At 44.7% G+C, this 26,351-nt stretch overlaps 1 protein-coding gene across 7 annotated transcripts in view; it reads right to left on the bottom strand.

Annotated features, from left to right (window-relative positions):
* The window catches only part of NR3C2 (nuclear receptor subfamily 3 group C member 2), a 218,701-nt gene extending 195,073 nt beyond the window's left edge, over positions 1 to 23,628 (bottom strand). For 4 of the 7 annotated variants that reach the window (XR_012042663.1, XM_072862469.1, XM_072862468.1 and 1 more), the window contains exon 1: positions 16,656 to 18,459. Coding sequence is in view for 6 of the 7 variants with exons in the window: in XM_072862469.1 (XP_072718570.1) it covers positions 16,656 to 18,430 (1,775 nt within the window). In the remaining variant the exon portion in view is untranslated. Of the gene's footprint in view, positions 1 to 16,655; positions 18,460 to 19,835; positions 19,905 to 21,699; positions 21,863 to 23,330 lie in introns of those variants that run through there. The other 3 variants (XM_072862471.1, XM_072862470.1, XM_072862472.1) reach the window with 3 other exon arrangements.
* Positions 23,629 to 26,351: the final 2,723 nt, after the last annotated feature.

Genomic DNA, 26,351 nt, shown 5'->3' with positions numbered 1-26,351 from the left:
CTCCATCTAAAGACACAGTTCTGTCTGCTTCTAAATCTTGGAGTAGATGCTATTTCAGAAAAAGGGGACTATAAACCACCGTTAAATCCAGAGGTGATCTGAGGTTTTTGGGGGGTTTGGTTTCGGGCGTTTTTTGGGTATGTGACATACATTTTAAATGTACTGCTCTAGAAAGAAATAAAACATCCGCTGTCATCAGACCTATTTACAACATAATTTTAGAACTCTATTCCAATCTCATTCAAGATCAGTTTATCACATTGGTTTGCATAATCTAAATTAACAAGTGGCACAATGAAAAGTTAACGTGAATTTTGAGCTGGTTCCTCAAACAAGACCAATGTTTCAGTCAAGTTTCCAAATACATGACAGAAAATTATCTGAAAAAGAAATAAAATATTAATAAGTTGTTTATCTTCTGTTTCCAATTTCTCGGTTTTTGAGAAATGGAATTGTAAACTTAAATATTCCTGGAGCCTCTCCAACACAGATAGCTGATATTGGTAAGTTTTTTTCAAACTTAGTGTATTATTCCAAGTTAAATCTACCTTGGCCATACATAGGCTGATTTTTCCCTCCTCCCTCCACCAATGAGCTGTTCCTCAGAATTTCTTCGAGGCAATACACACGGTCACAATGAATTAGTTTTAATTCCCACAGTCATCCTCTGGTGAAATGCCGAGTGAAATACTAGCCCTATGGAAAGCAGGTGGGAACCGTCATCGATTCTCACGAGGGCAGATTTCAAACCCCTGAAAGATCTTCCTCCTTCTTAATTCAAACAGTAACAAGTTGGGGTTGTTTGGTTTTTTTAAGGAGCTGTTTTCCCACCATCTTAACAAGATAACATATTAGTTCTTTACCATTTAACCTCGTTTTCTTCAAGAATTGTCAATAACAAAGTATTTATTGACATAATTTCCTCAAAAACAAAATGCTTGCCTTTTGCTGAGCAGCTGAAGAAAACTTTACCTACACTTGCCCATTTAAAAATCACCCAAGAATGTCTAAAATGGTTCTACTATTATTAATATTTAAATAATCAAAAAAGCTTAATAAGACAGCCAAGGAAATCAGTTAGTGCAAGATTTTATTCCAACTAATACAGAGAAACTGAAGTACCTACTGATGCAATAGAGTTAAAAATGCCTTATAAGTTTCATGCTTTATTACAAAACACAAAGATGAACAAAAGTTATTAAATGTATTAAAAAACAAAACAAAACAAAGTTAAAACATTGGTGTGGCCTTTTTACCTAATGTTTATGGAAATCTAGAAGCAGCAAGTAAGCATCGTACTGGCACATGACACCAATGGACATGAAAAGGCAGCATGCCCCTCTGAGAAGCGCTGACACTGCTCTATTCCTTCTCCTTCTGCCATAAACATTCAATATAATCACTTTTCCCAATATCTGAAAAATTACAAATGAAAAAATGAGTTGCCAGCAAAGCCTGAGCAGCAAAACAGTTGTCATGAACACTTTTATTTTCAACATGAGCACAGATTTTTCTGGGATTAGTTCTGTGCTGAAAAAGCTCATTTACTGTTCAGATAATTTCAGGTCCTATGAACTGTGACATGTGAATAAATGCTCATCTGAGTAGTCTGGTTCAGCTTACATGCATAAAGCTATTCATTTGACCAAAGCTACTTTTTCCGCTTACAGTATGAAGGATCATCCTTCTGTGGTTACGTGGGGGGGAGGGAGTTTTGCTGAAAGGTCATCTTTTACCATTACTATAAGAACGTTCTAAAAATACTATAATTTTTAAACTTACTAGCTATTTATACTCTAGTTGTACATTGTGTTTAAATCTCAATTCAGAATATTTTTCAAGTATATAATTTATACTTCCTAGAAAGCATCTTAACTGTTTGCAAAGCTCATCATGACTCCCTTAAATGTCTATTTCTGGTATCAGAATATACTTCAACTAGTTTGCACATTAAATTATCAGCAAGACCTTTCTCTTCTTATTTTAAAAAGTCACAGCTTACATGATAACTTAATTTTATTAGCTCAAAATTCAGCTTTTGTTTTCATTTCTGTGCTTCCCTTTACATAATGCATCTAACCCAGAGAGAGCGCAGGCTGTCCAGGCTAGCCACTGCATCATGAAATGAGGATAATAAGCCGCTTCCGTCTACTTCCATACTCATTCTTGATATCAGGCTTCAGTCCTGGCTTCTGAACTACGAACCCTGCCGGGTGCTGTGTGTGGACCTACCTCCTGCGCCCAGTTAACTTGGAAGCTCATACTAGGCTACAAAGAGAGTTGCTCTGCAGAATATCCAGCACTGACACAGGCTGGAGAAAAAAAACCTGAAGCCCAAATACAGGATCTTCCAATTTCTTGATTTCACTGGTGTCAGTTGGTAGATTTTCAATAGGCCTCCTATCATACTTTTTTTTTTTTTCCTTCCCCTCCTCATTCTGGGAGCACAGCCAATCCCCAGCACAGCAGCTGACTTTCCCCAGAACTAACTAGAAATATTCTGATAGACTCTATTTATAGACTCAAAAACTTAGGACTGGAAGCAGCCAACCAAATTTTTCCATTCCTTGCTCCCCTCTGCTATCTATCTATCTGTCCTGGGCTAACCTAAATTCCAGCCTTCTATGTTTCTCAAGGGGGAACTATCCTACCCAGAATAGGTATACCATAGGCACACACACCTCTTACACTTCCAAAGCACCTGTGGAGACCCTTGCATGCAAGTTACCGAACAGGCTAAAAGAACATAAATCCTCTACTTTTATGTCACTGTAGAAAGTATTCTTCTCTCTCTAATCTTCTCTCCTGTCACTACAAATCAAAGTTGAAGAAAAATCAAGATTTCTGTAAGAGATTCTACCACCTGTATCTCAGACCTCTGCTAACTCAAGAGACCGGTTTGGACATGCACATCATTTCTTTGTTTACTTTCACAAAACCAACAATAAATAAGAACTTTTTTAAGCAGGCTTAAACAGTGGAAGATACCTACCAGCTTTATTTTTGTTGTATTTTTATATATACATATACAGACACACACATATATATAGCTAATACTTGCAGAAGTCAAATAAGGTTAGTCCTCATTGGTTTAGATACAGTACAAATACACAGCAAAAGAAAGACTGTGTCCCAAAGTAAGAATAATATTTCAGCTGACTTGTCGTTGGACATATGACTCTCTGAAATTATTTATTTACAATACTATCAGATTCTGTTGAGCATTTCATACTGCAGATAATGTATCAAAAGTATAAATTTTGAAATAGAAAGACTAGTGTGCTCTGGAAGCAATACCTGACAAATCTGATTTTTACTTAACCTTACAAATGTTGCTAGGAAACCCTACTCAATATTTACTTCAAGCCTTTAAAGAAACAGACTAATTCATACTAAGCTACTGGTGGGAGCATTGAGGACTTGGCGGAGAAGCCCCAACCTAAATTTACTCTTGACATCTCACTTTCCTAATCCACGGACCTGACGTAATATAGAAATATAATTAAAAGTTGGATATGTAGTTACTGTACATTTGCGGGACCTGTAACAGCACAGGTATTTTAGGCGTTGCAGGCAGCACAGACAAAGTAACAGAGACGAACAAAAAGCTCTGCTCTTTTGCTTGGTTTTGTGTATACTTAATAATAATAAAAAAAAGCCACAACATTAATGCAAAGTCTTCTACAAATAGCAGATGATTTTTACATTTCTGTCCTCTGAACAGTGGATAATTTAACATGTTTCATCATCAACTCTCATGCCTAGTACAGAGGTACCTTAACCTTCCCTAGGTGAAACATCAATGACTAGACTGTACCAAAAACAGCCAAGGGGAAACATTTGTGTATCTACTGTTGTCTTTCAAACTAATTACATGAAACATATCCTTAAAAATCAGTCAAAGCTATTTCTTGTAAACCTAACTTATGAGACGTTGAATGTTCTCAGTTTTTAGTCATGTCAGACAAAACCACAAGTTTTCCTAGGATCTGGTGCACTATATTAAGCTTACATTCTTTTGTGCCAATACCTGCTATTTTTCTTGCTCCTATAATCCTTCTCTTCTTTTTCATTAAATCATATTTCTTATTCTTCTGCATTCCTGATCTCAAGCTCATTCCTATTTGGTCCTGAATATTTTTTCCACTCCGCATGAAAATTGCATTCATTTCTATTGACTTACTGATTTAAGTCATATCAACAACAGTATCACCTCTGAGTTTGGGGTATGCTGCATGATGGAAAAAAGCCAACATATATCCCAATCAGCAGTAACTCTTCCTATGGAGTCAGACCCAGCGCAAGCTCAAAGTCTCAGGTACCTTGAGCAGAATTTGGAAAGAACTATAAATGTCCACACTGACAGCACTAGCGTAGAGAAGTCCCCAGGAAAACCTACTGACCCCCACCACTATCACCCCAAAGCACGGCTGACTGCCACCTTCTCACGCCTTGAAGCATGCCAGCTTTGAACATGAGTTGGCAGATGGAGGACCCGGCTTCTGTGCTACACTGGAGTCAGCTTCGTGGACCTTGCTATAACCTTAGTAAGACTTCCTTTTAATAAGCACAATATCAGGTGTTTGTGCTGAAGCAAGCAGAACCTGAAGCATCTTGAGATCATGGAAAGGGCTAATACAGGTGGAAGGACATGGAACAATGGTGGAGGACATGGAGCATCTTGTTCATCACAGCCGGGAGGGTATGAAAATAAGAAAAACATGAAGCTCCTCTTAAGAAGTTAGTGAATGAGCTCAAAACTCATCTGGATCCTGGTATTACAGTGCTGATTTGTTAGAAATTAAGATAGGTTTATAACTCTGTTTTTCCTATATTTATCTTATAAATAGACTCAGTGGCTGTCAGTCATTTACAAGCCACTAATACATCACCTATTCAACTCAGTGAAACTCGTATTAGAATTAATTTATCAGACATCTGCAATAGATAATTAGCTGCAAATCAATAGGTTTACTTTACAAAAATTTATTGATCCACAAAGTAGGTTTCTTCCTGAAACGACCATTGTAAGTTGTTTAATTAGTTTGCCTAAGTTACTTAATGCAGCTGCCTATAATCAAAACAATCCTGTTCTCCTTTACAGATTAGTATTATAATAAATATGAGAGTATCTGCAAACTGTATCTAGATCTTTCAACTAGTTGAAAAGAAGTGAAATTCACTAACGAAAAACAGGATACAGCCTATTTGTCACTTCAGTTTCATTTCCTACTTTCAGGATTTAATTCAGTTGTTTTTAAGATTTCTAGAGTGCTGTGAAGGACGAGTAAGTAGGTACTCTGCTCATTCTGGACACAACTTATGAACAAACACATCTGCTGAAAACAGTGCCTCCAGTTTTTCTGTGGAATAATTTCCTCTGCCTGTAACCCTGAACCTTTTTTCAATTACAGGCGCTTGAGTTAACAGGTGAAAATGCAATTAGCACACAGGCAGTATCTACATTACAGGCAGTGTGGTGCAATAGAAGGAGATCTATCGAGAGGAGAGGTTAGTCCTGAGGATCCAGTATCCACTTTGTAGGTGTCGCAAGGGTTATGCTTCAGGCCAGCTCCAGCGGGGTCCCATGGGCAGAAGCCATTGAGGGCTGGAGTGCCTTAGGCAGTTCCTGGAGCACTTTTTTCATTCACTGCTGACTAAGAAGTATCTGTTTTTTCATTCCGCAACTGCCCCATGATGTGAACTGCAGCACAGAAGATGGGGGCACAACTGGAAGAGTCACTTCAAAAGCACATTTCTGACCCAAATAAAAATGCTAACAAAAACTTACCAAGTTTGTTAGTAGCTTTCTCCACACAATTAACTCTGGTTTATGTTAGGAAAGAAATGCAGGACAGTTTGCAGACCCACAATGGCTGCAGTTTTGGTCCCAGGGGAAAAAAAAAGGTAAATCAGCAACTTGCTCTTTTCACTTGTATTTCCATATAAATTAGCTCCTCTGATTTTTTCCCCCCTTTTTAAAATAACGTGTCCACCCAAAACACTCCTCCTTGCTTCTTCCACCAAATGGGTTTAATACGAAATGAGTTAACAGTCCTTTATCTCATTATCTGCATGTGCAGTTTGAAGTTGTCATTACCGCATATTTAATCAGTCAAAATTTTCAATGCCTAATCTCCCTTTTACTGTCAAATCTTCAAAAACATAAATTCCAAGCAGTCTCCAGAATCAGAAAGGTTAGTTGGGAAACAAGCGCAAATCAAGTGCATTGTTTCATTGCAACATTATCTTATGTCATTAGTTGGCAGCAGCCATAAAGCTCTGGACCACTTCCAATATTTACTTCCATACACTGAGTAGAAGCTGACACGTCTAACCCCCCCACTTTGTTCATCTTCCAGCTAGTTTGCATGGATTCAGATTAAAATAAGGATTTAAAAATCCTAATCAAATCAACTGGAATGATTCTGTTTTGCCACCATGTATCTGAAGGAAGAGTATGGTAAAACTGTACAGGGTTTATACAGCTAATCCTACAGCAATGTGGTTTTACTTGATGCATTTTACAGCGGGGCAGTCTGCGACAAAGGTTCAATGCAGAATTTTGACAAGCCAGTCACGTTCAGTAACTTTTTCTAATCCTTAAGGAATGTTTATTGGCCAATATTTGTTTTTAATTATTAACTTAAGAAAGACTTAGTGCTCAAAAACAAACAAACAAATTTAAAATTAAAACAACAAGAACAAAACATGGTGCACCCTAAACCCAAGCGAACAGGCTACCAGCTAGCGGGCAATCCCCAAGAAACAGGGGAAGAGGACCTCTGCCGCAGCATCCCACCAGGGCATCCCGTCCTCTCCCTGCCAGGCTCGGGGTACCCGGAGAGCTGCAGGTGCCCCCTGCCGCACACAACTTCAGAGAGCAGGTTCACTGCCCAAATGTACGGACATGGACATGCACGTAACAGGACTGTGCCCAACTCTGGGACAAGACCTCTTGCCAGGTATGGAAAGCAATACCCGCAATGGTCCAGAAGCATGCATCCCTTGACCAATGGGCCAGAACTGATGACGTGTGTTTATTTTCTACTCAATAATAAGAAAAAAAAGAATGAACCTTGTTCCTTAGACAAGGCAAACATAATACTATATCGTCTTCAAATGAGACTCTAATTTTTCTGTGAAGTTTTCACATATTCCAGGATCAACACCTGTGCAAGGTTTTTGTTGTTTTGGTTTTTTTTTTTTTAATTTATCCAAATGAGTTTGGAAGTTAATGAAGTTAGATCTAGCAAAGTAGACCTGAAGCTACCATTAGAGGAAGAGCTCCCTAACTGCTCTAACATACTGCACTCTCTAGCACAAATTTAATTTAGTTTAAAATAATGAAGCTGACAGCTCAGATAGTCTGCCTGGAAACAGTGCAAATTTCCCACCCACCTTCATTTGCAAGGTCCCTGGCACTCCAGTCTTCAAAAAAGCTGAAGTGCATGACAGGTTTCTAGAGACAAGCCTTCAGCAATGCTAAAAGTGAGATCTCCGACCTTTTGGAGCGGCTCATATTTGAACTCAAGCCTCCTGAGGGAAAATAAAGGTTGCTGTCTTGATGCCCTGACCTTAAGGCACGCTTCCAGAAGCAACTCCTTTCCTGTTCCTAGTCTGAGGGCAGTGACATGAAACTTGACTAGCAGGTCAGGTCCCACCTCCAGCCTTGCTTCAGTCAGACAAGAGGCCATGTTTGAATGGGGAATACGGTGAACCACCTGCAAAAGAGCCCTCTCCCCACTCTCGTATCTGCAGCAGTACTAAAGAAGAGCTAAAGATACAGACACAATCGATTTTTCAAGGTGAGATGTTGCCAGAGTAAACCAGGGCTCGCCGGTTGTGAAACCAGGTTTCCAAAGGGCTCGGAGAGCACAGGTCTCGGTAAGGACACGCCGGGTGACGCATTCACACGGGTACACGGACGCGGCCGCCTTGCGCAAGCTCGCAGGGATGCACAGGCGCAGGCAGCTGCCTGCCACGGCAGGGCAACGCGCCTGACGGCACTGGCAGGCACTTCAGTCCGTTCTCATACCAGCGAAACTCAGCAGCTGCCCTTTCCTATACGGCCTGAATCTGCCATCAAGAAGCAAAGCACAACTTAAAAATTAATTGAGCAGAACACTGCTTTGCCTAGAGAGCTGCTCCAATCTCCTTGGGGGACTCCCAAGCCAAGACTGGGACAGTTTTCATGCACCCTCCATCCCAACCCTTCGAGGCAGGTACAGAAGAAGAGCTAGCGAACAAAAGAAATTAAGTACTGTAGCGATGGGTTCGCAGGACTGCACTATCACGTTAGCGCAACATGGTATTCAGAAAACCATTGTCAAAAATGCTAGCAAGACCCTATAGTTCGACAGCTGCGACAGCCAAAATCCCAGTCAGGACAAACGTAGCTACTTATTTCCCAATTCTGACCTGTGATTAAAAACTCTCAGATCACTGATAGGTTACACTGCCCAAAATAACCTCTAAAATACATGCTTATTTTGTAGACTTAAGACTGAATAAGAACCTGAAATGGTCATACACACACAGAAATGGAAGTAAGATATTCTCCCAAATCCAAAAGAATCACAAAACGTTATTAAAGATGGCAGATTTTTTCAATCTCTTTTTCAGAAACCTAACTGCTAGGGAATTGGTTTATAAAGCCACCGCTTTTAGAAACTTGGGATAGCACCTCTCAAAAGCAGACAAGAACAGAAAAGCAGAATAGTAGAGATTCATGTGTCCAGTCCAAATTTTAGCCTGAAAGCCCATTCAAATTTTAGCCTGAAAGTCCATTTAAAAAGTTATTTCACCTCTAGACGCAAGTAGAAAGTATTGTTTAGAAGAGAGAATGAAAATGAGGGAAGTGATATAAAAATTGTCAGAAACATTCAGCAATTAGTCTGAAATTTGCTTTTTAACCTCAGGGCTGTAACTCTTTGATCTATTATTAATTATCACTAACCACGATCAGCAGTGTACCCATGCATCTTAGGAGAGCGTACAAATTCCTATAAGCCATTTTACATATTATCCACAAATACTGGATTCTGTTTCTGCTCAGATGTTCCAACCAAAGTTTACTTTTTTTCTTTTTAAAGAAATACCTTAATATATATTAACCCTAAGTTACCCCACCTCCAAATATGAAACTTAAGCTATCAATTTTTTCATGAAGCAAATAAGCAGCTTACAGATTGCAGATTTATAGAAATTTAATTTAGCAACCGGCTAACAACACATTCTAATGTAATTGCAGGAGCTTAAATCACAGTTTAAGATATAGAAATAAAATTCAAAACTTCAGGTTATTCTCTTGTGACCTACCAACAAACTGGGAACTTCTGCTACAATACAATTCACTAAAGGAATAGTGTCTTGCAAAATACTTGTTCACATACTGAATAGATACAACCAATGTTACTGATGCTTTTAAGAATCCAGAATCATCAGCAGCATGGTTTTGGTTTTCTGGGGTTTTTTTTGTTTGTTTTGGGGGGGTCCTGGGGATTCGGGGGGGGTTGTTTTGGTGGTTTTTGGTTTAAATCCTTCAGCATCAATTTCAGTAAAGCAGAGAAAGACAACCACCCTGATCACATCCTTTCAGAAAACACACTGCTAAGCTCTGGTAAACCATGTTAATAAACCTCAGTTGCAAAAAAAAAACAAAACCCAACAACCAAAACAAAACACCAAGGTCAAAGCTTCCCATTTAAAGAGACAGTTTATTTGAAAACGTTGTCCTGAAAGTAAATAAACTCTCAAGGTTTTGTAAAATGCCAAAATGCTAGGGTTCCTGAACAGAAGGGCGCGTATTACTAAGGATGCGCATGCACCCTGCTTCCAAGTGTGAGAAGGGAGTGCCTCCTCCCAAGTGCACAGCCCGGCACAGAGCCAAGAGCTGCTGCTGCTCCTCTTGCCAGTAGTGGTACCAGAGCAGGCTATGTTGGGAACTGCTGGCATGGATAAACAGGGCCTTCCTGACCTACGATCCCTTCCCCTGTAGCGTAAATCAAAAAAGTATGCCTGCCTCCAAGGTCAGCCTGTCTCCTACAGCAGCAAAACCAATGCGGCTCCAGCAGGAGAGAGCTTTCGTGAGGACCCAACAGACGGTGACCTTCCACTGCAGGTTGTACCAGTAGGGCAGCAAGAAGTCAAATCATGCCATGGTCTATTTAGGGTGCATTCAAACATGCCCAGTAATGCTGCAAGGACTTGGACAATTGCACACAATGGAAATACTAGTTTTTTCTCCACAGATCTCTCTCACTCAGAGGAGGCTGCAGCTGAAGTAAAGTAATTCATATGCTGAGCACCAAGCACTGTGTAGCAACCAGCTGCATGTAAAAACTGATAAAAGTACTAAACTTAGACATATTTATACCTGTTTTTCACACTCTCTTTCTAGTTTCCTCGTCGGACCATTTTTATCACTCTTATACAGCCATACTGTAAGACACACTTGCCAGAGAACAAGTTATGGTACTATATTCATCCTAAACTGTGGTATTTTCTGACCTCTGAGAGCTTAAACCTGAAATCACAGCACTCCACTGTTCTCCAAGTATAGTCCATTATTAATTCCAGCTCCTACAATTCTGTTCGAAAACACAATACATACAGTTAAAAAACAGAAACTGCCTTTTAAAAACACACCCTGAAAATACAAATGCCGAGATTACGGCTCGACAACGCATTACCTTTTACCAGAAATGTGCACTTAGGATATTTCATAGGCTCCTTTCCCTTTCCATCCCTTCAGTTTGTTCTGACGCCCATGTCGCACCATGCTGCTCACCAAGTCGCACTGACCTGTCGGTTTTTAGAGCTTCAGAGTGAACTGGATCACGAACCCGACCTGGCCCTCACATACAGCGCGCCCAAACAAAGGGCAAAACCAGAGTCAGACCAGACAAGGCATGGCCCAACAGTGTATTTCACCACTGCAAACAATGTGTCCTTCAGATACAAACCACACTCAACAGCAACTGCTCCTCAAGCCTGGGTTCAGCAAAGCACCAATACAGATCTAGAAATCCGATTCAGCTGGGCAGAGCGCTTCGCAGAAGGTTTGTGTGCCATTAATGCTAAGTGTTGGTCGAGTAAGGACAGGTTATTGAATTATAACGTAACAATTTACTCCCTCTGCAGACAATATGAGTACTGCACGAGTATCGATACCGCTGCAGCAATCCCTATGCATGCTTACCTGCATAACTGCAACACATATCCCATAAAATAGGATGGGAACATTTTTATACAGTACGTATTTCAGACATCAGTGTCTTCCAGTCCTCATTAAAATGGACTGATCCATACTGTCGGAATATGGATAATCAGTATTTCTTCTGCTTGCTAAAATCTGTGCAGGAAGGTAATCCCACCTTACCCTTTTTCAGAAAACAGTCAAAAGAAGATATGATAGTGAGATTCTATATCACCAAAAGTGATATAAAAGCTAGGAAACAATTATTAATTATTATCAGAATAAACTATGGCAATCTGATTTCCAACAGCCAACTACTGCAAAGTTCAGCGGTATCAACTGGCAACAGAAATGTTTTAGCAATACACAACATTACGTATCCCCATACACAAAGAAACAACCCCTAGATATTGGCATACGGATTGACAACAGAGCTCTTATTTCCCAAGATTTGGACGATCCACCCATTTACGGACCACAGTCATCCAGCAATATGGAATTCTACCTGCCACAGCACAGGAGTCAATTGATGTGTATAATTTTAAGGGAAAATAAGGCATCATTAGCAGTCACATTTTCAAAAGATACTTTAGACAGATTTTGAACTCCTCAATAAAAAGAGCAAAACAAAAAAAGAGCACCCTCAACAAAATAACAACAAAGCAAGCTGTAGAAAGTACGAGGCTGTTAAATGCATGCTGGTACACTAAGGAAAACCCTAAGACCTCCTGGCCTGACATATTAATACAGACTTCTAACTTCTTTAGTGAGAAATAAAGACATATATATGTAGAGGTCCCTGTCATATCAAGATTATACCCAGAGCTGTTAAAAGTTACACAAAATTATACAAGAACCTACAAAAACAAGTATAACTTTTCAAATTGGAAGGGAAAAAAAAAAGTACAGATTTAAGGCTACAGTATACAACATGAGAGAATCATTGGTGAAAAAAGTTTGCACATTAAATTTGTGGGAAGCTAAAGGGGAAAACAGTCCTGCCAAGCATGGAGAATATTTTAACAGCTCGGCCTTTTTCCCATAAAGTCCGTCAGCAAACAAACAGAGGTCAAGGCCATTCATAAATTCTAAAAATAATATTTACCAGACCTTTATCTCTCTGGCAGGTATAATTCTGATAAGTGACTATTCTAGATAATATTTAACATAAAAGTTTATTTACAAAAATACTTGCAATAGCCTGAAATCAGATTTTAACCAGAATCACCCATTCAAGTCAGTGAAGGTTACATGTAAATGAAGATCATGTTGTTGGGTTGGTTTTTTTGTGTTGGGTTGGGTGAGGTTTTTTGGGGGCTGCTACAAGTAGGCTCTGTGAAAAAAATGCCAATCCATGTGAAGGGCTTAGGAACAGATAGGTATAAGAAGTCTCTAAAATATTGTCAATGTTTGATCAAAGATTTGACCATAAACCCTAAGAAGTCAATGACAGCCTTTCAACTCCTTTTAACAGACATAAATTAGACTCTAAAATATCATGAAACATTGTTTTGAAGAGAAATCTCCTTGTCTGAATGACAATAATTGAAACATAATTATTGATAAATGTATGCAATTTATGTTAAAATAGTAAACATTTTCAATAATAACACATCAAACTTTGTGAAATTGTCCCACACGGGATTACACCAGTGGAACTGCCAGGAAGAAACTACAGTAGGAGTATCAGCCCTTTGTTTCCACCACAACTGCTGAGAAAAGCAAGTACATATGTGTACATACATGAATTAATATGGAAATTAGAGGGAAAAGGCACGTTTGCAGAAGAAGCTGTAGGTAACGCAGCAGAAAGGTCATCCTCCTCAATTTTTACTGTCATTTCAAGCAACCATGACATTTTCCTAGGCCATTTTGAAAATTGCGTAATTGGCACAATCATGAGGCTTAGGCTGGTACCCTGATTCAGATGAGCAATCACCTTGAAGTAAAATCTTATCTGAAGTCTTAGTGTAGGTTTCATCACACATGAAATGACATCACATAATCACACATACCTTCTTTTTCAAGCCCACTTTGCTATTATTTAGTTTAGAAACCATTATTTCTTAGAAATGTCAGTCATGGAGGGGGGATCTATACACACAGACAGACAGGTATGATTCACCCTCTATTAAAAATTAAACATGTAAAAATCTTTCAAAGACAAAGACATGTTCTGCATGCATATTAGCAGAAGAAAAACATTTAAAAGGGAATAAGGGAACTTGGCTTTGCTTAAGAGGCTATCGCTCCCCAAACACTGCAAGCTGCAATGTTATAAAGAAAGTTACCACCAGCTAACTTAAAAGGTACAGTAACTGTGGATGTCTACTAAAAGTAACTGAAGGAGAAAAAGAGAAATGTTCTAGTTGACGTGGGTACTTGGCACAGTCAGTAAGGTAACAAGGCATTTTAAATGCCTAAACTATGTTTATTAGACACTATCAGCAAGTATAACTGACTTAAGGAAGGTGATATTCTAATAGGAAAAAAAAATATTTTTTTACGGTAATATTCTAAAGATTCATTCTCAATGTGAAAAGTCGTCTTCATTCCTGGTCACCCACTACTTTTCACCATGTAAGCAGCAAGTCAGAAGCAGTCTAAAAAGGGTACGATATTGAGGTTCAGAAAATAAGGCTGCCAAAACTAGATATATTCAATGCTGGTCATCTATTGGCTTTAGAGACCATGTAGCCTATTTTTTCCCTTCACCTTAGTCTTTACTTACGGCAAATTATATTGCAGGGTAAGCACAGCTGAAAAAAGATGAAGACTTAGAATACGAGAAACTTGGTATCGTAGACTTTGAAGGGTTAATCACATGCTGCAGAAGCCTGCAAAATGTATGATGCCTGATATGGTTGACACGTCAGGAAAAAAAACTGGAAGTAACAAGGATCTGGTTTGGATGCGGAGTCCAGAGGTGCAATGCTGCTGTTCTGACGACAAGAAGGGAGAGAGACTGCAATCCCCATACCATGCTGACATGGGACAGCCGAAAGCCACCTTGGGATGTTGGGTCTGACATGGTTATAAACTATGTGTGTTTTATTACAACACTTTGGAGCACGGACAAACTTGCATGTGATTTCCTCTGTTTTAGCTAGAATTTGGCACAGAAATTAAGAGAAAGGTGAAGATCAATTCAAGGTTCATTAGCCAGCGTGAGCTTTTACATGTGTGACATCCTATGTTGAGTCTTTATGAGTTGTCTCGTCAGCAGACAAATATCTGAGCAGGCACCTACGCATTCAAATCTGTACTGCTAACATGACCTCTACATGAATTTACCTTGAAACTTGTAAAGGCTTTGCACAGGTCCCCAGCTGCATCTGCTAGCATAAAGCCATTGCCAAGCAGATTAAGAGCAACATTTAGTTAAATAATGGGGCAGAGTTAAGTGATTTGAGATGATGACACATGTCCTAATCAGAACTACAGATCAGGATGCCTGAAGTGTCATAACCCTGCAGATCTCCATCACCTGAAGAGAATTCCACAGGTGCAGTAATAGCTCTGAGCGCTAAAAATTTCAGGATTTAAATCCTCCAGAGTAACAGCTACGCTCACCTGCATATCTTACTGAGATATTAGTTTAGAGAAGAAAGACAGAAAAGTACATCAAGCCTGTGTCACCATCAAGCCTGTGTCACCATCAAGCCTGATGACACAGATTATCTATTTACTGGTCTAGAGGTAAATAGATGAGAAGACCTGCCATGGACTAATGTCAGATCAGAAGACTCCTTCAAAAGCTTTATGAGAAACTGTCATTCAAAACGCAACTATTAATGACTACCATGCTCCTACCAGCACTTCCCTGTTTATTGTGCCTGTCCTGCAACAGATGACAACCTTGACTCAGCACAAGCAGCACTTACTCACGCAAGAGCTCTCCTGGCTGGCAGGAGCTACCTGCCCAAGTAACAGTGCTCAACCACAAAGGCAGTAAAATATTGCATCTTTATTTTCAGGCATCCCATCAGTCTTCTGGTGAGCTTTTCTCACTATATAAATAATGCAATTTATGAAAATTTCATCAGGTAAAATAACTAGAAAACAGTAACTTCATCTTCCTTGATCCAAGAAAGCACATTTAAGCCATGCCTGGATGATAACAAACAGCATGAAGGTGGGATACAGCCCTTTCAAGTTGAGAAAGATATATTAAAAAGTCCATTCTTTAGAGACCATATTTGAAATGGCCAAAGAAGAAGTGAAGTATGGCTTGCAAAATGATAAGGAGATTGTAGAGGTATTGGACAGATCTGAGAATAAAATGGAAATATTTAAGAGTCTTTTTCTTCCTCCTGAGTAGACAGGCTGTTTTCCCTCCTCAAAAGCACCATTACTTTAGGTATTATGTTTTTCACTGCTACACTATTTTTTCAGAAATATTTAGCATCATACAAATATGGAAAACATTACGCATTCTCTTCACCCCACTCCAAGAATAAGGCAGACATTTCATTCACTGAGGGCAGTTGTGTATCTCAGGATGAAAAAAAAAAAAAAAAAAAGACTTGAGAAAGGTAAATGCAAATTCTGTTACCGGCTATATCGCTGAGCTTTAGCACAAACATTTGGTGAGCCTGTTTGACACACAAAGAGGCTATGTAACTATTCTAACTCAGTCATGCTGTCAGATGCGCTTAATAACTTGTAATATTGACTGTGAAACTGGATAGTTTACTAATGGATAGTAAGCGTCCTTTACGATACATGAACACCTGTTTGCTGAAGAAGGACATGCTTCCACGAATCAGCCAAGAAACACAAATTCAAATGACACTTGCATATTTCTCTTCCACCAAAGTGAGGGGATCAGTTTATCCATTTATCCCTTTCAAATGCGTTAAGTTTTAACAGCCCTCCTCCTTCTGGAGGCATTTTTCTATATATACAAACCAAATGTTCCTACAGTTAAAATATAGAAATAATATGTTGCCACAGGCTTGTAAGGTTTAGTTTTTAAACTTAACCACTTAAAGTCCGGTGCAAACTTATAACCATGCATCTTTACAAAAACAGATTCCTGACACTATCATTTTCTTATCCTCATCTCAACATTTCATCTGAGGTACAACACATTCAAGCACCAGCTAAGAAAGAATAACCATTATAGGACACACGAGAGCAATTTTACTAAGCTCTCATTATAGGAAAAACAACATTTATAGGAGTAAGAGCTCATAAACATACTAAAGCTACACTTTCAAATCTAGTAACAATAGAATATAATATGTTCTTTTTAAATATTAAAGCCAGCACTTTATTTTTATTAAAGGCAGAGTAAAATACAGTAAGAAACCAGCACATCTAATGATAAGAATTAAAATGCAAAGAATTATGCATCAGCTTGAGAAATACCACCCTGGTCCCCATTTTAATTCACGCCTTGTTTGTTTAATGCAGGGAAAGAAGATAAATAATTAGTAATTTGCCTGCTCACCTGGACACGTTTTCTGGAATGTACTCTAGAACTGGATACCCATCACTTCTTCTGGATGTCAACTCCGAATGCGACTTCCAGGTCTCCACTAGCGTGCTGACGGAAGGGAACGAGCTCAAGTGCTGAAACGCCTGCTCTCGAGCAACTGGCCGCGACAAAGATATTGTGCCTTGGGCACCGATCCTGTAGTGAAACGACTGTCCACCTGAATTTACACCCACAATGGCAGAGGATGGTATACTGTTTTCTTGGTAATAGCTGCCATCATCAGGCTCCTGCTTAATTCCCACAGGTAGGCCTGGATTTGGAAAACTGCTACCTTCACAACTTCCATCAAATGAAGAAACAGGTGGTCCTAAAATCCCAGAAAGAGAGTAATAGTCTTTGTCATCCATAAAAGAAAAATACGAGCCATCTGTAAATGGGAAAGGATTTACTGTTTGATTCCCTTTAAAAGAGGCACCAGAACAAGGATGCTTGGCCGACTCTTGCTTCACTGGCACTGAAAAGGGGGAATCGGAGTTTATTTTGCTGCTGTCGCCAATGCATGCGCTGCCGAACGAACCATCTGGCTCGGGTTTTATGAACTGAACAAGGTTCATCTGACTGTTGTTGGAGATGGCATTCTCCATTTCCTCCATCTTAGGAAACGGGAGTTCTTGAGCACCCTTGTCTTCTGTTTCTGGACTGGGAACGGTATCTTGGCTTCTGCTAGGTCCCGCCGGCGTGCCGGAAGCCGGGAATCCTAGGGAGTTGTTTACAGGGCTACAGATGGACGATCCCACAGTGCTAACCGCTGGACTAGAACGAGTGGACCTATTATTGGCATTGGAAGGGCTGGCAATGGAGCTCCTCGAGTTCAGGTTCGCGGGACTGGACACAGAAGATCGCATAGTGATATTATTGGGACTCGAGACAGGAGATTTCACGCTGCAATGACTGGGAGGACTAGAAATCGGGGATTTCATGCTACTTATAGGGCTAGAAAGCGGAGACCCGATGTTGCTAACATGCGTGGGACTGTGCAACATAGACCCCCTGTTTTCAACGTTCGGCGAGCGCGACAAAGGGGTTCCCTGGCCAATGGGGCTGTGCACGGCAAAGTTCCCAAAGTTAGCAGTAGTTGAGGACACAGAGTTAACTCCAGCAGGACTACACGCCGAGGAAGCCATGTTCTGAGGGCTGCAGCCCGAAGGGCTTTTCTCTTGACACATGATAGGGCTTTTGACAATAGCGTGCATGGCACCACCGTTCACAGTGCTCCCAGAGTCCGACATCAAAGACCTCAAGGGCCTGCTAGTGCTGTGGAGGGGAGAAGAGCAATGGCCATTCTCCTTGTAGAGCTTCACCAGCTGCTCCACATTCTGGTAGATCTTTCCTGGGCTCCCCTGGTTCTGCTGATCATAGGGGTAATCGGCGTCTCGTATCGAATCCATATATAAACCCATGGATTCAGCCACCGTTGCCGATAGCTCCTTCGACTCCGTTTCAGTTTTGATGTCCGAGGGCAAAAGACCAGGCTGACTGCTGTCTTGCTGCAGGCAGGAGAGTAGCTCAGGTTTTTCTTTGTTGTTTCTTTGAGCACTGCTGTTGGCAAAAGCACCAGCAGCACAGCTTACGTTTACAATCTCCATATAGTTACTGTCATCAGTCTGCTCTCCAGCACCTATAGAAGAATACTCCACAGACTGAGAAACTTGACCCCACCGTCTCTCCATATCTAAGCCTTCTGGGTAGCTGTGGTATCCTTTTGTCTCCATAACTAGCAAAGACATATACAAAAAAGTAAAATTAATAAATGACAGGACAGTGCGACTTCCTAAGGAAATTTCCTAATTTCCTAAGGAAACAAGGCGTATCCGCTCACTCTGCCTATCCTCCTCTCTCTTTGCCTGCCAGTCCCGTTTCCCTGCCCCATCCATCATCTCTCAGCCATTTGTCCAATTTCTGTCAAATCAAGGGAAAAGGTCTCACAGATATGACAGCCCTATGGGTTCCGAGAGAAAACTGGTCAGCAGTTAGAAAAGACCCAAATTATTGCTCCCCGCCCTGCCCCAAAAGGAATGGCTCAGCAACATCAGCACAACAACCGCCCACCCTCGCTGGCCGCAGCCCTGTGGCCGGTGCCAGCAGCACCGTGGGCTGCCCCCCGCCCAGGGGCCTGCGAGGAAAAAAGGGAAGGGGGCAGCAAGGAAGGAGGGGAACCACAGAGGTCCTGAAAGGAGGACACATTGGTGGTAGGCAGGTCATAAACCCCATGGAAATTGCTCATCACAGCTCTGCTCCTCCAAGGACAACTCTGCTCCTCCAAAGACCTTCCACTGCCATGCTACAGGGACAGCAAAGCAAGGGAGGCTGGGGTGCTAAGAGGGTTTCTCTTCATCATCCAGTAAAACACAGGATGCTTTAGAAGGAAGCAGCAGTTCTGAGGGGCCAGGCACTGACTTGCCCCTTCACAGCTATAGAAACCGCTTGTACAGCCACCTGAGGAGACACAAAGGATGGGCTGAGCGGGGAGAGATGTAGTGCTGAAGCTGAATGGGAAATGTTTCTGTCACAGAGGAAGGGGATCAGATTAGGCAGGGATGCGTGGCTATTAAATGGATCCGTAATTCTGCAAACCTCCATGGCAGCCAGCAAGAGGAATACATAAAGAAAAGTAAACCTTGTTCTAAAATAGGCCCTAAAAAAATCCCTCCCATCCCGCACGCCACTCTCTCAAGGCAGGGAGCAAAATGCATGACCTAGCCTCCATTATTCTGAAAATTGCGTATAAGTAACAACAATTTTTTTTTTTTTTAAGGAATTGGCTCATAGTATCATTAGAACTGTAGAAACTCAAGCACCAATAGTTACAATATCAATATCATGCAAATATTTTTTTCCTTTCAAAATGTATTAATTTTCCAATATTTAATTTAGTGTTTAATCTCTTTACTTAACACTACTTAAAAACCACTATTTTAAGCAAAATTATAAAAACAAACAAAAAAAATTTAAAATTAATGACTCAAATACTTATTTGCCCTTACTTAGAACTATGGCCCTATGCCTACATTCCCCTCAAGCACAAATTTTATTAGAACATCATCATGTGTATCAAATCACATTCCTATAGTCTAAAATTTTCAGACAGAAGTGCCTACTTTCACATAAAGTCACTCCCAGATAATCACCTACCCCTGATTTAAGTGCTGAGCAAGCCTAATTCCGAGAGAAATCAATTGCAGCTGTGAGTGACCAGCATTTCTGAAAACCAGGAAACTTAGTTAAGGCTTAAAATTAGGATGTAAGTGAATTTTAACCCTCAGAACCACCAGCAGAACCACTGCGTACCGGGAAATCTCAGTTACAGGCCTAACATTACACTGGTGCACGAGCTTTGTAGCAACCTCTCCCACAGCAGTAAATTTCAAACTTCATATATAATCAATAGGTGAGCATACTTTAAAACTTCAGCAAATAAAAATCTGGGTCACACAAAGGAAGAAAAATAAATGAAAGTACCCTGGACCTGCACTTCCAGAGACAGAGGCACTGTCTGGTAAATATGTCCAAGAGGATAAAAAAACCCAGCAGAGATTATTTGTGGCCTGATACAAATTTGGTGTAAAATGACAGATATAAATTAATAAGAATGCAGCAGCAAAGAGATTTTTTGGGAGTGCTGGCTTCTGTCACCTCCGAGCACCTCGGTGGATATTAGAACTGAATAATCATCTCACGGGTTGCTGACAGCATAAGGGTTTGGTCTTGTTCTTCTAAGCAGAACTTATTACAACTTGACTAGCATGTTTATCCATGGAATCCGCACTTCACCTACTGCACAGATATGCCTTTTTACTAACTTTCACTAAGTGAATTTGACTGTGGGCTAAAACATCCACGGACCACAACAGAAGGTGAGTCGTGTTACATATCAGAACCAAGACCATCTACATCTGATATCTTGCAGAAGGAGGCTTATATTATGAGCACAGCAGTTTCTCCAGACCCCGCCAAGAAGTACTTGGACACTGCGAGTTATGTATTTCACCCCCAAACATATCAACAAACACAGCCCTCTGCAGTACAAGTCTCCGATCAATCAGGCATGAAACCGGTTTCGCAGCAACAGTCAAATAAAAAATCAAATGGTACCTGGTATCCCTGCAACCAAAAGGTCACCTAGATACGGGAAAATCTGAAGTAAATCCAGCTCCACAAAAACTAAACCGATGGCTCAAGCGACCACCCACTTCTTATTTCTCGGTGTTTGTAAACGAAATTTTCTTTAAGTTTCACTGCCTGCGAGCCGCTTCGCTGACATAAAACTGCCCAGGGGACCAGAGTTTCACCGTCAAAGATGGGCTGGGGTTTTCCCCCTTTCTCCAGGGCAGCGGAGCACGGGCTAGCAGCACGGGCAGGTCGGCTACCGGCGCTGCCCCCGGCACCGCCACCCGCGGACCCCGAGCGGAACCGGGCGCGGGCCCCCGCGGCGGGGGGCTGGTCCCTCCGTCCTCGCACACACACGCGTGTTAACAACCACGCAGGCAGCGCGCACGCTTACTTCCCTATCTGCCCTACGCTATGTAGAGCATCCTGGGCAGAAGGCACCGCTTTGCACCTCTAACCGCCCCCCCCCCCCCCCCGCTTTCCCGCAGGTACAATCCGGATTGTCACGCGTGGGGGAACCCAGCAGTGCCCGGGAGCGAGCGAGCGAGCTCCGCCTCTCGCAGGCGTCCGCCGGGGATCGGCCCGGGGAGGGGGGATCCTGAGAGCCCAAACCCGCTTTCGGCCGATCCCGCCTCGCCTGCTCCCTCCCGCCGCCCGGACGCTCACGCGAGGCAGAAAAGCCTGTTTTCCGCGCAAACGCCGCTCCCCACCCCCCACGGCGGAGAGGCTCTGGGTTATCACCGTGACACCCCCTCCCCGGGGGGCACGGGGGGGGCGGCGCCCCCCTGGTGCCGACCCCCGAAGTGCCGCCCCCCCCCCGTGCGGGGCGCGGAGAGGACCGGCGCCCCCCGCCCCGCCGACCCCCGCGTCGGCCCCGGCCCCGCGGAACCTGTTGCGGTCGGGCGCGTCCCCGAGCCCCCGCCGGCGCGGAGGGCGGCGCGGAGCGGCGGGGCGGGCGGCGCTCACCCCCCTCCCCCGCCTGCCCGCCCGTCCGAGGCGCGCCGCGCCGCGCCGCCCGGTGACACGGAGCGGCACCCGGGAGGGGACGGGAAAAGGTGCCAAGTCCTTTAAAAACATGTCACATGCCCAGATAAAGTTCAAGTTTACGTCCCGCCCGCCGCCCGCCCTCATTGGCGGGAGTGACGCGGAGCGCCGCGCGGCTGGCGCCAGGCCGCCGCCCCATTGGCTGGGGCGCGCCGTCAGTCACCCGCCGGGCGACATGACTGATACAAAGTTGCTGCGACACAGGCTGGAAAACGCATCTCCTTAAAGCCGCAGCAGCCGCCGCGGCCGCGCAGCCCCGCGCAGCCCCCGGGCGCCAGCCCCGCCGGGAGCCGGGGCCCCCACCTGCCGCCCCGCCCGGGGGGGCCCCCGAGGAAGGGTCGCGGGGCATCTCAGGCCGGGGCCCTCCGCGGGCAGGTGAGGTGCGCGGGGCGCGGCCGCCCCCGCCCGGTGCCCGCGCCTCGCCGGCGGCAGGGCCGCGCATCGCCTCTCCGCCGGCCCGGGATTTCCGCCTTTCAGCGGCGCATGAATATGCAGGGTACCGATGCAGCCGTGATTTAACCGAAAAATAAAGAAAAGGGAGGGGAAAAAAAAAAAAAGAAAAAGAAGAGCGGAGCGGCGGCAGAGCGCGGGAGGGTTCAAGGACTCGTCCTCCGCTCTCCGCCGGGCTGGCTCCGCTCCGCGCCAGCCGCGCATCCCGCCGGGCGCCCCCGCCCGCTGCCGCCTCCCGCGGTGTCCCCCCCCCCGGTGCCCGCGTCCCGGCTGCAGGAATACCCTTTTCCCAGGGAAGAAAAAAAAAAAAAAAAAAAGACGCCGAGCAAACTTTTAGGCGATGCGCTCCCAACTCGCTCCGTAAATAAGGACCCCAGCCCACGGCGAGCGGCCGGCAGCCGCTGACGCGCGCTCCCAAACGGCCCCAGCCCCGACTCGACCCCCAGGTGCGCCCCCGGCCCGGCCCCCGCCCGGCGGGGACAGCTCCGCGTCCCCGCAGGGTGACAGACGTGCCCCTGGGCGCGGGGCTGAGCCCGTCGGGGAGCGGCAGCGCCGTGCACCGCGCTGGGGCACCGCGCACCTTCGCCCGAAATCGCCCCCTGCGCGCACGCACGCACACAAACGCGCAGATCCGCGTATGCTCCGGGCAGCGGGTTTGTATTCAGTAGTCACAGCGAAAACGCAAACATCCCCAGGATTTGGGGTGTCACGTGCCCCTCTCATTTTCATATTCTGCCAAATATCGACCTGCACTCGCGGCCCCGGCGGGCACGGGCCGAGGCGGCGGCGGCTCCCAGCGCCGGCGGCGCGACCCGCGGAGCAGCTGCCGCCGCCGCGCTTCCCCGCGGCGCTGGCGCGGGCGCTGCCGAGCAATGGACGTGTCCTTCCCGCGAAGTTTTCACTGATGGGGACGGGACTGGCCGTGACCTGGATACGCCGGCTGGTGCGGCGGACAACCGCCCGGCCCCCGCCGCCCGCCCCTCGGCCCCCCGCTGCCCCCCGCGCAAGTGTCCGCGCTGCACTCACCTCCCCTACGACATGGTGGCGCGGCGGGAGGAGGCACGGCCCCCGGCTACTGCCAGCAAACCATCCGAGAGCCCGCACCGCCAAAAAAAAAAAAAGAAAAAAAAAGAAAAAAAAAAGTACGCGGAGGAAACGCCGGGAGCGGGGCCGGGCAGCGGGCAGGGCGCTGCTGGCGGGGTCGACAGGAGCGGGCTGCGGCGGCGGTGGGGTGCCCGGGGCTCGGCGCGGCGCGGCTCGGCGCGGCTGGGCGGACAGCTCCCACCATGGACGCCTAGGTGGGTGGGTGTTCCCGCGGGTCACACCCTCGCCCGCCGGCGGAGGGGAGCGGGGGGTGGATCCAGCACCGGCGGGGGGGGATTTGCGGGGAAGAGAGGGGGCGGGGAGGGGGGGTTAGAGACACCCTCCCCCCCAAAAAAAACCAAACCCGAAAAAAAAAACTTATGTCATTCCAGGTAAAACTCCCATCTGCGCCACCAAGGAAGAGGGGGGAGGAGAGTGGCGAGGGTGTAAACTTTTTCCTCGCCGCCCCCGCCCCCCCGGTGCCGCCCGGCCCCTCGCAGCGCCCGGCGGCCGCGCCGCCCCCGCCGCCCCCTCCCGCGCCGCCCGCTCCGGCGGCTCCCGGCGGCTCCCGGCGGCGCGGCGCCGCGGGGTTTCTCACGCACGGAGCCCGCCGCCGCCGCCGCGGTTCCTGGTTCGCGGAGCCGCCGGAGGAAGGGAAGGAGGGCGGGCGGCAGGGAGGCAGGGCGGGCGGCGGGGGAGGAGTGTCTCCCCGCGCCCTTCCCCAGGCGGAGCGTCTCTCCCGGCGCTGGCGGCGGCGGCGGAGCCCCCCCCCCCCGGCTCCGACCGCCCCGCTCGGCCCCCGGGCGGGCTGTGGGGAGCGGGGCGCCCTGGACGGGATTTCGGGAGGAGGCTGCGTCCCCCCGCTGGGCCTGCGCCTTCCTTCGCCCCCCTCCCCGCTCCTGCCAGACGGGGGGAGCCGGGCCCCTCTCTGCCCCCCGGCCTGCCCTCGCCGTCCCGGGGTAACGCCGGGGGGGGGCGCGTCCCCGCGGCACTCGTGCGGTGGAGCAAACCCATCCTGATTTCAGACATTAAAAAAAAAAATGGGCGCTAACATCAATACTGGTTTTAAACTAATATTTCACTTGTGGTTGAGATCTTTTGAAACTGATTATTTTTAAGTTCAGGGCATTAAATGTCTCTCCATTTAAACATCTTGAGGAAGAAATTGGGCACTGGAGGGAGGAAAAAGTTGGCCCTATTTTAATACCCTCAATGGAGTCTTTAAACATGTAAAAGGACTGCTCACAGGGAATTTTACCTGTGCCAAAGCTTCTGTAGGATCGGGGCCTTGGAAAAGGCGAATATTTTATCAGCTGTTGTTTGCATCCGTCAAAGTTTGTGGGTAACGTGATAAATGTTAAACAGGGAAACATAAAGTGCTGGTAAGGCCAGACTTGGAGATAACGGCGCATTCAATAGCTTAATTTCACAATTAGTTTGCTATATTATTGGAAGCAAATCATATTTCACTGTGCCTACACTAGTGCTCTATTTTTAGCCATAATGTAGCTAAAAAGGAGGAACCTACTGAGATGTATTATAACATCGAATGTGAACAATTCTGTTCTCTCTCTTTTTACTCATTTCATGTCATACATCTGGTTTGGAATACAGCTAATTTATTAATCAAGCAGAGCTACCGCGGATGGGTTGGAGGCTGCAATTCCAAGGCAGAGGAAAGTTCCACGCAGCTCGGCGAGTAACCTGGCAAATCACAGTCATGCAAAAAGCACCCAAGCACGTTGGCTGGTCTATCAATAACTGCCGTATTGACGCACAACTATTTTATGTTAATTTATAGTAACGGTGTATTTGGCTGATTGGTTGCACTTCTTTTGTCTTACTCTTCCTGCTATTCTTTTTTTTTTTTGCAGGGCAAAGGTGTACATACAAAAGGCATCTGAAATGCCTGGAGGTAGCCTCAGTCTTTGTGTTGCATCACCTTTTTTTTTCTTTTTTAAGAACAAAAATGAGAGAGAAAACAAAATTGAGGGAATACATCTGTCTTCTGTCTTAATACCAAACGTTTGATTTTTTTTTTCCCTCCTCGTTGTGTTACATACAGCAATGACTGCTTGAAGAATAAAGCACCTTTCCCAGTACATGCAAGATGCTCACAGATTTTCCACAAATTCAGTAGAAACCTCATTTGTTTTCTGCTTGTGGTTCACAGGAGCACTTAGCTTTTTAGTGGTTGACACTATATCTATTTTTAGCAGCATTTTAACAGCTGTCACTAACAACTAAGATCTCATCTTGAACAGGGAAGGGAGATTATCTGTTTTATTTAAAAAAATCAAACTACATAATTGTCAGATTATAAAACGCAATTTGGATCTTTATCTGTGAAGAGAAAAGGCTATCTTTTCTCATTATGCCAATTCCATGAAAAAAAAGGACCTATAGTGGGCTTGATAAAATAACGAACGGGCTTTGCAAGGTTTGGAAATAAGGCTATTCAAAGGCATACAAATGTATATATAGCACATTTCAAATTCCATTAAAAGTGGTCCCGTTACTGCTTTCTGCAGCTGTGTCGCGATGGGGGAAACCACAAAGAGTGGAGTTGTAGTTTTCCAAGTAGGTCAAGAGGAGCAGCACGGACACCTCCGATGAGCAATTCTCTTCCCTCATGTTAGATTTTATAAGAGGTTATCTCATGTCAGACACATGACACTGAAAGCAGCAGACAGACAAGTGTAAGCCACTCTGTAGCAGATGTCATCTCTGTTCCTAAAGATAGTGGTAAATTTGCTATGGATAATGCATTACAAAACAAGATAACGCTGAAACTCGGCAAGTGTCAAATTTTACCTCCTCCCATGCTCAGTAAAGCGGGCGAATTGGTATTAGGGGCTGCAGGAGCGGCGATGTAGTGTAAAAGCAGCCTACTGTACTGTCTTACTTAGAGGTCATGTGCCCTATTTTGAGAACTGAACCAAAGCGGATGAAGTTTTGAGTCGG

This window comes from Ciconia boyciana, chromosome 5 (assembly GCF_034638445.1).
Source record: "Ciconia boyciana chromosome 5, ASM3463844v1, whole genome shotgun sequence".
NCBI classification, from domain to species: Eukaryota; Metazoa; Chordata; class Aves; order Ciconiiformes; family Ciconiidae; genus Ciconia; species Ciconia boyciana.
The sequence above is the reverse complement of the archived record's forward strand: the minus strand, read 5'-3'. Positions and strand labels throughout refer to the sequence as shown.